Here is a 13,281-nt window from a genome sequence, read left to right on the forward strand (position 1 = left end):
TTATTGCAAGAGAAAACAAACATCCAACGTCAAACATCCTGGATTCCTTGGTAGTGTCGCCTCATGCTTGAAAAGTACCTTTACGATTCAATACAGATTTTTGCAAGAAATAAGATTAGAATCAACATTTATCGATTGTGATGAAAATATGAGCGACATTGATGTAAAAAGGAAACCAAAAATGCCAAAAAATGTACAGCGGATCAGTATCGTTGAGATGAGTCAAAACAAAGACTGCAAGGCCGTGATCACTGATTTACTAATCTTACGACAGACTGTGTTTAATTCAGACAGGATCCTTTTTTCCTTTCTGCTCCTAGCCTTCATGCTAACCCACGCTATTGATATTGTATTGTTTCCCGACAAGAAAGTGATAAAGCAACCAAAATGTTGAACCATATTACAACCTTTAATGACTTTTTGACGCGTTGCAGTTTGACTTTGGTTGGTGAGCTGCCCTTTTTGTGGGAGCAGTTACGTCATTTATCATTGAAACAATGAAGCGAAAGGTTTCCATTGGCGGCGTCAAACCGCCGGGTTTCACTGCTAACGCCGCTCAGACCTTCAGCGTCAGTTCAGTCCAGCTTTTGGCATGTCCATATTTTTTTATCTGGGTGAGAAGAGGAAGACAATGTTTTGGCCTTGAGAAAAATCCGATGACGAGTTAGTTGGGGACCAGTCCAGTGACGCTCAAACTGAAAGTGCAAAAGTCATGTGGCGGTCATGGGTCACGGGCCAGAGGCAGCGTCCCAAAGACATGCTCACTGTCAGCTTATCACCAGAATCTCTCCCCGGAAGACGATTCATCACGACGCAAAGCCAAAGCTCCTAAGATACTGTTGGATGATTGAAGCCCAGAACGTCATACTGTAGTGTTTGGCCCGATAAATCCATAGTGTCATAGGTCACTTGACATAGTTATACTTCAAAACAATACCCAGAAGCAAACCACAGTAACCGCAGCACTGGTGCATTAGCTTGTTAACTGTTAGAAACTTGGTTGTACCGTAGAAGTACCGTAGATATACATTCTTCCTAATGGCCATCAAGGGGCAACTATTTCTCCCTTTACCTCAGTAAACATCTTAATCTTTAGTTTAAAGTCTTGTTTGATACACCTTGATGTTCATTTTTTAAAAGTCAAATAAACAATACATCAGGGTACGCTTTATGGCATGAGTAACAGGTCATTGAAAGGTCGCTTCAAATGGTTTGGGTCTTGTCCCTTTGCTTCAACGGCAACAGCAAAAAAGCCGACACAGACCATGGAAAATGAGACATTTATTAAGTGCTGATCTTCTAGAAAAAAAATAGCCATCAAAATATATACACTTTCTTTTACAACCAAAAAGCTTCTGGAGGTCATACAAATAAAAACAACACGCTAAGATGAGCTAGACTACAGTTGACGGTTTATTTAGTCCAACCACAATGTCCTTGAGCTAGGCTATTGATGAGCTCAGCTGAACAAGTTACAGATCAAAAAAAGACAACATTAACTTCTTTATCGAAAAAAACCATGAAACAAAGTAGACAGGCTCTGACAACTCTCTGTAACACAGGCGATTACCGTTATGACATAGTCATTACAAAGGAAAGACGGCACTAAAAGTGCCTCCTCCCACTTCCTCAATGGAAATTTCAGTACCTTGCCAGTTCTCGAGCATTTCAGCATGGTTATTGCTTCCACTCTCAACTATGGCTTACATGTATGCACAGATTAAACAGCAAATACTATATACTATGATAAATCAATTAAACAGTACAATGTGTAAGAATATTGCGATAAAAAGCAATAAAAAAGTGTATAACCATAATAATATGCAAGCAATCATATATATATATCTGCCATAACGTTTTTTGGGCCCAAACACTTCCCTATACAGTAATATGAGATTGAATCTAACTTCACATGAAAAAAAACAAAGAAAAAAGTAGTACATTCAGTTCTGTGGAATTCTAACTTTGGCTTTGAAAGAACGAGCATGTTGTTGGTCATTTTTACAATTTAGGGCAATGTTTAATCCCCAGGCGTGGCCATGCAAAAGCCAGTTGATCTCACAAGAGCTCGATTTGATTGACTTGGATTTAACAGTGGCGGCTAGTCCATAGTTTTTATCCAAAATAATGAATTGTGTAAAGTGCTGTGGGGCTTTTGAGTTGGTCTTTCCTCAACACACAGATCAGGTGTTTCTCCAACAAACTAAGTTCATAGGTGCATCTCAATATATACGTATATATACACATACATGTTCTAATAGATTTTATATGAATAGATTTATATTGTAATATATTTATCCTTTAATATAATACATTTATTATATGATAGTTATATTGGATATTTATAATAGTTACGATATGGTATCATATTCTGAATATTGTTTTATATATAAATATAGTTATATATGTTCATTGATATACTGAATTGTTTGAAAAATATGTCCTTGTTAAGTTAAACTGTTACACCGAAATACATGTTAAATATTTAACTGCAAAGTAATAATGTGTGTTACTTTTCTTTGCATTGAATCATACTGGGATGTTTACTCAAACTGATTGGCTGGCCCCACCAAAAAAAAAATGATATGCACTAAAATCCTCAACACCAGCGGCTGGAAACCAACAACCGGTCTTGAAACGGTTTGAAGGCTCTTAATGGAAATGCAGAAAGGTTCGGAAAGTGCATGGTTCTGGTCTTTTAAACATATCAAGAAATCTAATTTGTTAGGGGAATGGTTTCTTTCCAAAATAATATTGGAAAGCAAAGACCAATGGCTGCGTACCAAGCACCGTGGATGTTCAAGCAAGTGTAGGAACCACCCCTCGTCATGTCTATACTAAAGACGGAATTGGTTTTTAATCAATTGCACCTCCTAGAAACAATGCCTTTGTCTGGTTGTAGATTCCAAAGGATGTTTCGTCATTTTCCCACTGATGTGATAACCCAAGCAAATGCCCACTGATCCTTTGTGGATATGGATGAAGCGAAACTTCTGGCTTTTCAAGGCTAAACAAGACACAGCGTATTCCTCCGAGCTGCTTCAGTCTCCTTTTAGTTGCTTTGCCGAGTTGCTTTGATCCAGTCAGCCAAGGTCGAAAAGTGGCCATCGGATGCCATCCCATTGCTTGTCATTAGATCATAGCTGTTGCTCATAGAACGAGGAACCAGGTTGGTGTAAGTATTTTCCTGGCTTTCTCTCGGGGACTGCATTACGGAAGGGTGTGCCTCTTGTCGCATGACCTGGGGCTCCTGCTTCAGCTGGAAGCCAGGCTGAGGCCCTGCTCCCACCAGGCCCTTCAGAAAATCTTCCCCTTCCATTCCCCCGAGAAAGGGGAAAGCGCCCATCCCTTGTGAACCACCTCCTCCTAACCCGTTAAAGGTGTTCTGGGCTGGATTGAGCGTAGGGGAATTGGACCACATGGTTTGCAGACCCTGGTTCTGGTTGCCTAGGTGGTTCTGTTCCCTGGTATCGGACGCAAGCTCCTTTCTTTGGTGCTGCAGCTGGTAGAGCACATGGGGCTCTAACTGGCTCATCACAGGAACTTGGGGGGCTGGATCCAAGCACTGCAAGTCTGTCACGGACAGCTGAGGGAGGGCGTTCTGAAAGCCGCTGGGCTCCACTCTGTGCGTGTAACCAGAGTTTGGCTGCTGTTGCCTGCTGATATTATGACATTGAAGATTGCTAACGGCAACGGACGGGTTTACGGTGACTGTATCCATTGAAATTCCTGGGTTGGGATTTAGCCACGAATGGCTGACTGGCACATTGGGAGCCTGTGATGACATCAGAACATTCTGAGCTCCTGGTTGGAAGGGCTGGTTGAATACAGGAGGTTGTTGCTGCATTGAAGGCCGCATGTTGCTAAGGTCTGGAAAACATACATTGACATTTACTGTGATAGCTGGACGGTATCATCCTGATCTGGATGGAATCAATTACTTTTAGGGCTTGACATGCCACCATTGTAGTACGACGGAAACAAAGTTAGGTTACCTTTTCGCATGTAAGTCATGGTAGTCTGTGGCACCGCCTTTGGCCGGTTCATTGTCAGACTATTGAAAGGAACACCTAAAGAAGGGCCAGACACCTGGGTTACAATGCATACATGTACACTTATTCTCATACATGCACATGGGGGCATGTGGGATGGGTTGAATTGGTACTGTAACTCCTACCTGACAATCCTGATATCCTCATCAATTGCTCTCTTTTGCGCTTTTTCTCGTTGTAGCCATAAGGATCTGAAGCAAACGCAAAATGGTTACACGTTTCACTCACATCCACCCGAGGCCCCTACCAGCCGTCACCAACGAATGGTGAGAGTTTCAGTTAATAACCGAAAGAAGAACTGCCATTACCTTTGTTGTCGGGCAGGTATCTAAAATCCATCGGTTCACTGACTTCCTGATCCGAAGGCCGGCGCAGTTGCATGTGCACGCTGGCCGACTCCGTTATCGATATGTCACGGTAGGGAGGAGTCTTAAAGACGATGGCCACCTGGCGATGAACGTCGGCCTGGGAGAAGGAGCCTTTGGCCTCCCAGCCGTCATCAGAGAAGAATCGCACCTCAATGTCGTCTGGAAGAAAGGGGGATGATGGGAAGACAGCAGTGGAAAACTGAATGAGCATGCAAAGAGATGGGATTCATGGACGGAAAACAAAGGAGAGAAAATGAATGCAAGATATGGAAAATCTTCAGACCAGGAAATTAGCTGATCGTAAAGACAAACAGAACATTGACTGTTTGTACCTTTCTGTACTTTGTCACACAGTAAGAAGATCTCGTCCCCTCCCTTGACGCTGCCACTGTTCCTGTTGACTCGACAGATCCTCAGCTCTGCTGTGTTTGGGGCCCCTGATGATGCAGAAACAGGTTGTAACTATGCAACCCAGTAGACGCAATCAGAGTCAAACCTAATTCCACAAGTGAGATAACATTTGTATTTCAAACAGTGATAATGTCCAAATTTGCCTCGTCTTGAAAAAGAAAAACACCTTTACTCAGTTTACATATTTAGTCACATATTCCATGCCTTCAGTCAGAAGAGGAAGTGTGCCATGGCGACGGGCTTGTTGGCAGCTCAGAGTGTATAAAGAGCTTCCCGTTTCTCAATTGGTGTGAGGAACACTGAGCTGCTTCACTACCGTACACATGTGCAGAGGTCCTTTAATGAGCACTTTACGATGCAACGCTTAAATGAAGTGCCAGTGCTCTCCAAAAAACAGGTTGGTGGTTTTTATCTTATGGCTATTTTATCTCCGGACATTTTAGACCATTATGATTTGGCTACTTTATGGTATCACGCAGCAATACAAAACATGTTACTATTTTATAATTTACCCACACTAAAGCACTGTTCATCTGAACATTTGATTCTCCTTGGTTTGCTCTCTAAAATTATATTTTGTCAACCAAAAGAACAGATTCAGAGATATTTTAAATACTGTTTCATTATTTAATTGTTCACAAATATACACAGTGTGTGACGACAAAGTGGACAAGCTCACAAAAGGACACGAGCTTTGATTTGAACCAACATTCCAGCTCTTTACATTCTTGGTTTATAGACAACCTGATGTTGAGAGAGCAGAGAGAGAAAGATGTGAAAGATGTGCACAAGAAAACGTCATGGTAGGCCAGAGAGCAGAAATGTAGAAGTACCGGAACTGTGTGATGGTGAGCGCAGCTTGGTCCTGTGTTAATACTGTAAAAACTGTATGTGCAAGTTAAATCTGGCCCCAGTGCCAGTAGTAGTATCATATAATAAAGAATTGCCAAAGATAATAAGATATTATTCATTGAATTGAATAGTTTGTATAGTTCCATGGCCACTGTTACTGAAAAACAAAAAATACAACAAAATAAGGAGGCCGTACAAATCTTTTGCAACGGTATTCTCCATCCAACACATATCTGGAGGGCCTACTTCTACTCCCCTTGGATCACGTGTAACCTCGCTAATTCATTGCATTCTAAAAGGTGTTTATCGATTGATCAAATACTATGTAAGGCTCCAAATGTTAGCATCTTTTATTCACGTTGCGTCGACACCAGCTCGTTCTGGTCACGCAGCATGAACACACCCAGGCCGGGCGCCGTCTACTCACTGTTGTCGTAGATGGGGTTGGTGACGATGGGGTTGAGCGGTCGGGTGAAGTGGCCGCTCTCGTCCTGCAGGAAGACCTGGATGCAGAGGCGCACCACGTTCAGGTCGTACTCCTCTGTCTGCAGCAACTGCTCACGTGGCACTGAGGGCGCACACATTTATACATAGGTGTCATTATCACAGCTACCTGAGAGATGAGTAAATGCATTGTTACTGACATGAAACAAACAACTTGCATTGTAAGCATAATTATGTATTATCAGCAAATGTGCAGAATTGAAATACTTTGAACGCAAATACATGTCTCTTTTAAAATATATGCCTCTATGAAATCATATATCATGGGACTAATATTGCATTAGAAGCATTTTGCAGCTGTAATTGGATGAGGGGGAGCCTCTGTGTATACTTCATCCTAATGCCATCGTGGCCAGCCACCACTAAAGGTTTGCACCAGCTCGGCTGTAATGTGGGTGGCGAATGTGCCAAAGAAACCGTGTGGTGAACAATCAATGAGAAACTTGTCAAACAATCAAAGTGTAGATGGATGGATAGACGGATCTCGTCACATGTGTAGGATCAACGCGTCACTGATAGGCTTTACGATTTCTTTCAAGCCTTTGCAGCCCACACTTGAGCTCAAATACAGACACGCATACACACGTCACACACACCGCCCTCATAGCTGACGTGCACCTCGAAAGGAGAGCTTCATAACTGAGAGATGCACACACACACACACACACACACACACACACACACACCATGCTCTCACATCCGCCCTACTTTCTCCTTCTCCATCTCTCTTAATTTCTATCACACTCATGCAGAGGCCACCTCCCGCCTACAATTTGTCACCGCGGTGACGCTCCGCGACGTCACGCTCTGGGTGGAAAGAAGTGTGTGTGTGTGTGTGTGTGTGTGTGAGTGTGTGAAAGGCAGAGAGTGAGCAGGAGCACGAGTGACCATGAGGCCTCCTGACGTGTGTGAAAGTGGTGGGACTAAAGTCAAAGCTCAACTCTCTTTGAATCCTCGATACAGAGGAACACCTCAACGCGGGACGTAGGGGAAACCCTCGCCCTGACTCCTTGTGTCCCTGGACACATTTAGTAAAACAAATGTATTCCTCCAGCCTTGTGTCAACATCAACATGTGGGGGCTGATTAGCTCTGCGCCACCTCAGCTTTGTGTTCCGTCCTCGGGTTTGCTTGTTGTAGGTGGCAGAGACCAAGCGGAGAAAGACCGCTGGGCTGGAGGTAGAAGTATAGTGGCAAATTAGTGTGTGTGTGTGTGTGTGTGTGTGTGTGTGGAAACAACTGGGCCCAGATTTCTGGCTGCGCGGTTGCTGCAGCTGCAAAAAGGGACTGGGTCATTGGCTGAGGCGCCGACGGGGTAAAGTGACGGGCGGGTGTCGGGGGGGGGGGGGGGGGGGTGTTGTGTGTGTGTGTGTGCTGGTGGGCAGTGGGGGGGGTTTGAGTGGTTAGGTGTGAATGTGGGAGCGGAATTTAAGAGCGAGAAAGAAGGTGATGCAGGTGCCACGACCTCACACCACAAACTGCGTCCGCTGACTGCGTCCGCAAACTGACTCACAATTTCACCGAGCTTCACACGCATCGGATCACATGTGCGTTTCTATTATATATTTTACACGCGCATTATAGGTTCATAACTACACAGACACATACAACGTATTTAATGCATGGAGACTAGAGAGGATGGTGCAGACATTGTTTGTGGCACTGCCAACGTAAAAGGCCAGCCAGCGCAAACATTTAGGGAACTTGGAAATGACCAAACCTCTGCAGTGAACTAAACCCATGGATCCTGTCTACGCTCGTCATGCTTCTTCCTTTGTCATTGCTGAAGCACAAGAGAGTTTCAGATTGAAAAATGATGCGCTCACATTTTTTTTCTCACTTTTGTGCACCTGTAAACACACACACTTGAAACTCAAACCGAAACATTTACGAACGCCACGTTCTCGTAGGAAAAGCGCTGTCCCAATCTACTGCGCCCTTAATTGAGCCTCTGTCTGATAAAACAAGCGCGTGGCTCCACCTGCAACAAGAAAACAGCCGCACACCAAACTAATCTACCAGTTGTGGCACCACAATGTGAAATGAGAACAAATAGTAATACGGAAACACGTTAAGAGTTCACATGCACACAGACACACACACCTACACAGACACACCTACACAACTTCACGCACACACTCTTCACACTAACACACACATAGATTTGGACTGACTAAAGGACGTCCTGTGTAACCTCTGCAGCAGCACATGAGCAGTTTTCAGTGTGAAAGCTACTGTACTACACACCTACACACCCTCCCACCCACACAAACTCACACTAACACACCCACACAGGATTCAGTTGTGCGTCGTTGCTAGCGAGTGAGCATAAAGTCTCACCCATCATCCACTAAAGTAGCGTAGTGCAGTAGGTTGTGGAGTGTAGTATGGGTGTGGGGGGGGGGGGGGAGAGTATCTCCCTTTACACAGGAAGCAGCTGAGTTTCACAGCAGAAGTGAGCTAAAGAGAGGGGAAGCTTAGCGAGCAAAATAGAAGAGGACGGAGGAGCAAAAAAAAGACATCTAGCTGCCCGTCGTACGTCCTGCAGAGATAAATCCGTTTAATCTGATCGATTCAAACTGCTGATGACAATTCAAGTTGGCTAAAATCGTACAGTGTGTCCAAGCTTCAACTTATGTGGCCTCCGTGACTGTAAAATATTACTAGCAAGCAGGTGAGGCAAGAGAAGAGACATGTGGTGACGCTCAGTAGACAAACCACATGGAGTTACTATGGGTTCATTTCCCACTTGAGCTACTCGTATCACTGATCAAAGGCCCTGAAAGTAACTTGATTTGGGGGGAAATGTAACTTTTATGTCCCTGACGTTAATCAGAGCATCGGAGCACAAAACCAAAGTGTCGAATGTGAGCAGTTGGCAGATATCAACTCGAGCTGCTTCGGCCCTCACTTGTTGCCACTCGCAGAAAACACGCAAACAACAAAGTCCCCACCAAGCTCAAATTGCACACGTCTCAATCAAACATGCTTGTAAACGCACCCGTGCTTTTACAGTCCCGTAAAGCACCATAAACCTACTGTTATCGTCCTCTCAGGGAGCTGGGGGAACCCCCTTTGCCCCCCCCCCCCACCCCACCCCACACTAATTTTTAATGAATCCCGCGTTCCCAGCCCTCACGTGGCATCCTGCACTGTGCCGCATTGAGCAACTGTGACTAAGAATGGGGAAGTAGGCTCACCCGCCTGTTTGTACACGAGAAGCGATGCCTGTCGGCTCCGGAGGACCGCAGAACGAAAGCGCATTGAGGAAATGGCACGGCTGCACGCGGTGGCAAGAGGGCCCGTTTATCACTCGATGCAGGAGAAGTGCTCTCCAGCGGCAGAGAACTGGGTCAATCAGCAAAACAATTCTTTTGAAATGTTTTGGACGTGGTTCACAGTGATGGTGAGGGGGCGTGGGGGCAACAGCAGCAGCATCACAAGTAACCAACAGTTTTATATTTCCACTGCTAATGTGAGTCTCAGTGACATATTAGATGTTATCATTAGTTGATGCGAGCTTCTTGGGGATAAATGCTATTACAGACACATTATTTCAACTGAGAAAAAAAAAAAAAAACAGCGACTCTCATCATCTCATCATTCATCTCATGAATGGACCAGAACCATTTTTTATGATTCCATCCCCCCCCGGTATTAAGCATGCATGCAAGCAGGAGGACTCACCATTGAAGGGGTTGATCCCTCGGGTCATCCTCTGCACAATCGCGTCTTTCACTTCCCTCCTCCTCACGCACTGGATGCCCAGGTTCTGAAAGCTGCATGAATGATGACACAACACGGGCCCGTGAGGTAAAGGTGACGGCTTCCTACATTGATGATACAGCGGGGGCCCCGGGGCCACATCTGAGTGAAGTACGGCGTCGCAAAACGAAAGAAAAGAATGCGACTGCGCGCAAGGTTGTGAGCGAGGTCAAAGCGATTGTTGGATCATCACAAAAAACAATGTTTTAATGCTGCAGGTTTGGTCTATTTATCAGCATTGAGAGCCTGAGATTAATCAGAATTTACAACATGAGCCTGAGGTAAAAACAAACTAATGACTCTAACTCTCTCACACACACGTACACACACACCATTTGCAAATACAGGTGACGTCACTTCGTATAGTGATATTGCCGCCCTAATCACAGATCTGGTTTAACAAATATAATGTGTGTGTGTGTGTGTGTGTGTGTGTGTATGTGTGCAGGTGTCAATAGCTCTCCTAAAACTCTAAATTAAAAGAAATTCAGAACTGTCAAGAGAAACACGTAATAGAGAGAAAAGTGATTATGATCTATTGAGCAAGTGAGTTTGTGTGTGTGTGTACGTGTGTGTACGTGTGTGTGTGTGTGTGTGTGTGTGTGTGTGTGTGTGTACGCGTACGTGTACGCGCGCGTGCAACATAGAGGGTATTTGAATGACATCATGCCGACTAAGACTGCGATTGCGGGGGGGGAGAACTCACGCGATCACCCTGCGTTCCGGCCCGAACTCGGCCTCGTAGAATCCTTCCTTGCAGTCCTTCCCCACCAGGTCGTGCGGATGCGGCCGGTACGGCTCGTTCTTGGTCACCAGGTGCACGCGCACCTTGCCTTTGCCGCAGTAATTCAGAATCTGCGGTCGAGGGTTAAGGGATGCATTTAGAGCCACGCACGCTGAGCAGAAGGGAAACGTGCACGGGGTGTGCGAGCTCCGCGGACGCACCTGCAGGCTGGGGTACGACCGGTTGTTGTCGGAGCTCTTCTCGCCGGGGATGCTGCCGGCCGAGCGACCTTCGCACTTGTACCTAAAGCGCATCCCCCTCTGCTTGGGCTGCTCGTAGATCTGCATGGCGGGCTCGGCCACTGCTGATCATACAGATGATGGGAGGAGGGGAGGGAAGGAAGGGGGGGGGGGGTCATAGGATCAGATATCAACTGTACACTCTGTATATGAACGTGTTTCTAACATGTAATAACCCAGGAGGCATTCATCTTGAAGACTTTAAAGTAAAGAGGGGGCCAGAAAGATGACACTTTGACCTCAAAAGGATCTTGGGGTAAACAATCATTTGGTTCTATGACATATTAGAAATGTGTGGGATACGATTAGCACAATATCCAGCAGCAGGCTTTAGAGGTTTGAAAGCTCTGGTTGAGAATCCATGGACTCGCAGTTAGTCATGCAGTCGACAAAATGCTTATCCTTCAAAATCTTTCAGCATCAACACTAGCCTGAGGCGCCTTTTAACTGCAAAGCAATAAATAAGATTTGCTAATAAAAGAAGGAAAAGGGGACTGGGGCGTTTAAAGCAAGAAAAGGCATGAAATTATCTTTTGCATGAAACAGAAACTTGCCTCACATGATATCAGTGTGAGAGAGAAACTGGTTAGGGAAGTGTAAATCTGTAGAAGATTTGACAAAACCCCAAATGTGGACATGGCAGCCGAGCGGCAGGCCCTGCACAGCGTCATTAGATAGACGGCTGTGAAGCAAGTCTTGTTACATATCTGATGTTATTCAGAAATTCACATTTGCCACAATGGGGCGCTTGGCCTGAATCCGCGTCTAATGTCAGGAACCGAGAGGTGATGTAGATCACCAGCACAGAAATGTATAACATTTCATGTTGTATACAGATGAGGATTACAGGAACCTAAACACAAATTTACACTACTGACCCTGAAGAAAAAAGAAGCAATGAAATGAGGAAGTGAAAGAGGCCATTCTGTGCTTTCAGATATTGTTCGGATCTTTTAAGCGACAAATGGGGCATTAAATTGGCATTAGTATTAGTAGTGTGCACTTACTCAGGAGTGAATCGTCCCTTAGTATGGAGGACATAAGAACTGGGAAAAGGGAACATATACAAGGAGATAATTAGGAGGCACATACTTACAATACTGTATATAATTGGTGATAACATGACACATTAATAATATGTCAAAACAAATATGTTGTGTTTGGAAGAGCTCATTCTGTTCTGCTAAAGCTGTGCTGATGCTTATTCCACTGTCAATCATGGCAACAGGGAGGTTTTACAGTATTGAACGGATTCATGAGAAATAGTTTGGAATCATTCCTAATTTTAATAGAAATCAAGCACATGCTTCTATTGTACATTCAGGCTCAAGACAATGCACATACAACTCAAGTCACATAACCATTAGTAAATCTCACATTCTACCAGATAACATTGGTATAATAAATAGCACGTAAAGGTGTTACTCACCATCCATGATGCACGACGCTCTCAGTATTATCACAGGTCAACTTCTCCTGAATGAACCGAGCTGAGTGAGTGACAGTGAACCGGAAAAGTAACATTTGTTACATTAGACGAGGAGGAGGGGAATTCCCCCTGCGTTACCGCCCCCTCCATCTGAACCAACCAATGAGAGGGCCGCTTGACTGACGTCAGAGAGAAAGAGGCACAAACAGAGGGAGGGCCGCGGGGGCGTCACTCAGCTTGGTGCGCGCCTCAAAGTGCAGCGGGGGGGGGAGGGACACAGCACACAGGTGCGTTACACTCAGAATACTAATGTAAATGTAAAAAACAGTAATGATTGAACATTAAACTACTTGGTTTTTAGTGTTATTGCTTATTTGTAAGCTAAATGAGTGAGTCAGCAGCCTGTTAGCTTAGCATCGGTGGAAACAGCTAGCATTGCTATGTAAAACGCTTTTAAAAGGCACATTTCTTTACACTAAGTAAGGCAGCTTTAGTATGACCATTACATTATAAATGTGACATTTAAAAACAATTCTATATTGCACTGAACCAACATAAAAGATTTAAAAGTATAAATTGTGCATTAGGCACTATTATATAGATTACGCGATCAAACCCCTTAGATGTTAACCAAACGTAGTCAATTTTGAAGCTTTCATATTCCTAAAATTCTTAATTTTGAGCATTGGTTTTAGTCTATTTTATCACTGTTTAAAGTCAGCATAAAGCACCTAATGTAGCACAGTAAACGATTACGACTCACAGACCAGTCAGCGGTCGCCTTGCCAATCTGCTTGTTGTGCCAACCTTAACTGTTTCCAACGGCCTACGGTTAAACATTTAGACCTAAGGAATGGATAAAAATGAAAAGGAATACA

General features: G+C 44.4%; 1 protein-coding gene across 4 annotated transcripts; it reads right to left on the bottom strand.

The window, feature by feature from the left end:
- Positions 1-1,264: 1,264 nt before the first annotated feature.
- rel (v-rel avian reticuloendotheliosis viral oncogene homolog) lies at positions 1,265-12,518 on the bottom strand. 4 transcript variants are annotated; one of them, XM_040178122.2, is made up of 11 exons: positions 12,404-12,518; positions 11,982-12,020; positions 10,897-11,039; positions 10,658-10,806; positions 9,874-9,965; positions 6,111-6,251; positions 4,753-4,857; positions 4,361-4,579; positions 4,178-4,243; positions 3,996-4,070; positions 1,265-3,870 (listed from the first exon to the last, which is right to left on the bottom strand). In XM_040178122.2, the coding sequence occupies exons 1-11, from the start codon at positions 12,408-12,410 to the stop codon at positions 3,053-3,055; spliced, it is 1,854 nt and encodes a 617-aa protein (XP_040034056.2). In that variant the 5' UTR covers positions 12,411-12,518; the 3' UTR covers positions 1,265-3,052. The 4 variants fall into 4 exon arrangements, with proteins under 4 accessions (XP_040034056.2, XP_040034057.2, XP_077960048.1 ...); XM_040178123.2 differs by having other exon boundaries at positions 10,897-11,036; positions 12,404-12,493; XM_078103922.1 differs by having other exon boundaries at positions 10,658-11,036; positions 12,404-12,493.
- Positions 12,519-13,281: the final 763 nt, after the last annotated feature.

This window comes from Gasterosteus aculeatus, chromosome 6, assembly GCF_964276395.1.
Source record: "Gasterosteus aculeatus chromosome 6, fGasAcu3.hap1.1, whole genome shotgun sequence".
Taxonomy (NCBI): domain Eukaryota; kingdom Metazoa; phylum Chordata; class Actinopteri; order Perciformes; family Gasterosteidae; genus Gasterosteus; species Gasterosteus aculeatus.

Coding starts and splice junctions, on each gene's coding strand:
- rel (XM_078103921.1), bottom strand. Junction 4,858..6,110: donor CAACCCCATCTACGACAACA/GTGAGTAGACGG, acceptor CTGCATCATCAG/GGGCCCCAAACACAGCAGAG. Junction 4,244..4,360: donor ATACCTGCCCGACAACAAAG/GTAATGGCAGTT, acceptor CGTTTGCTTCAG/ATCCTTATGGCTACAACGAG.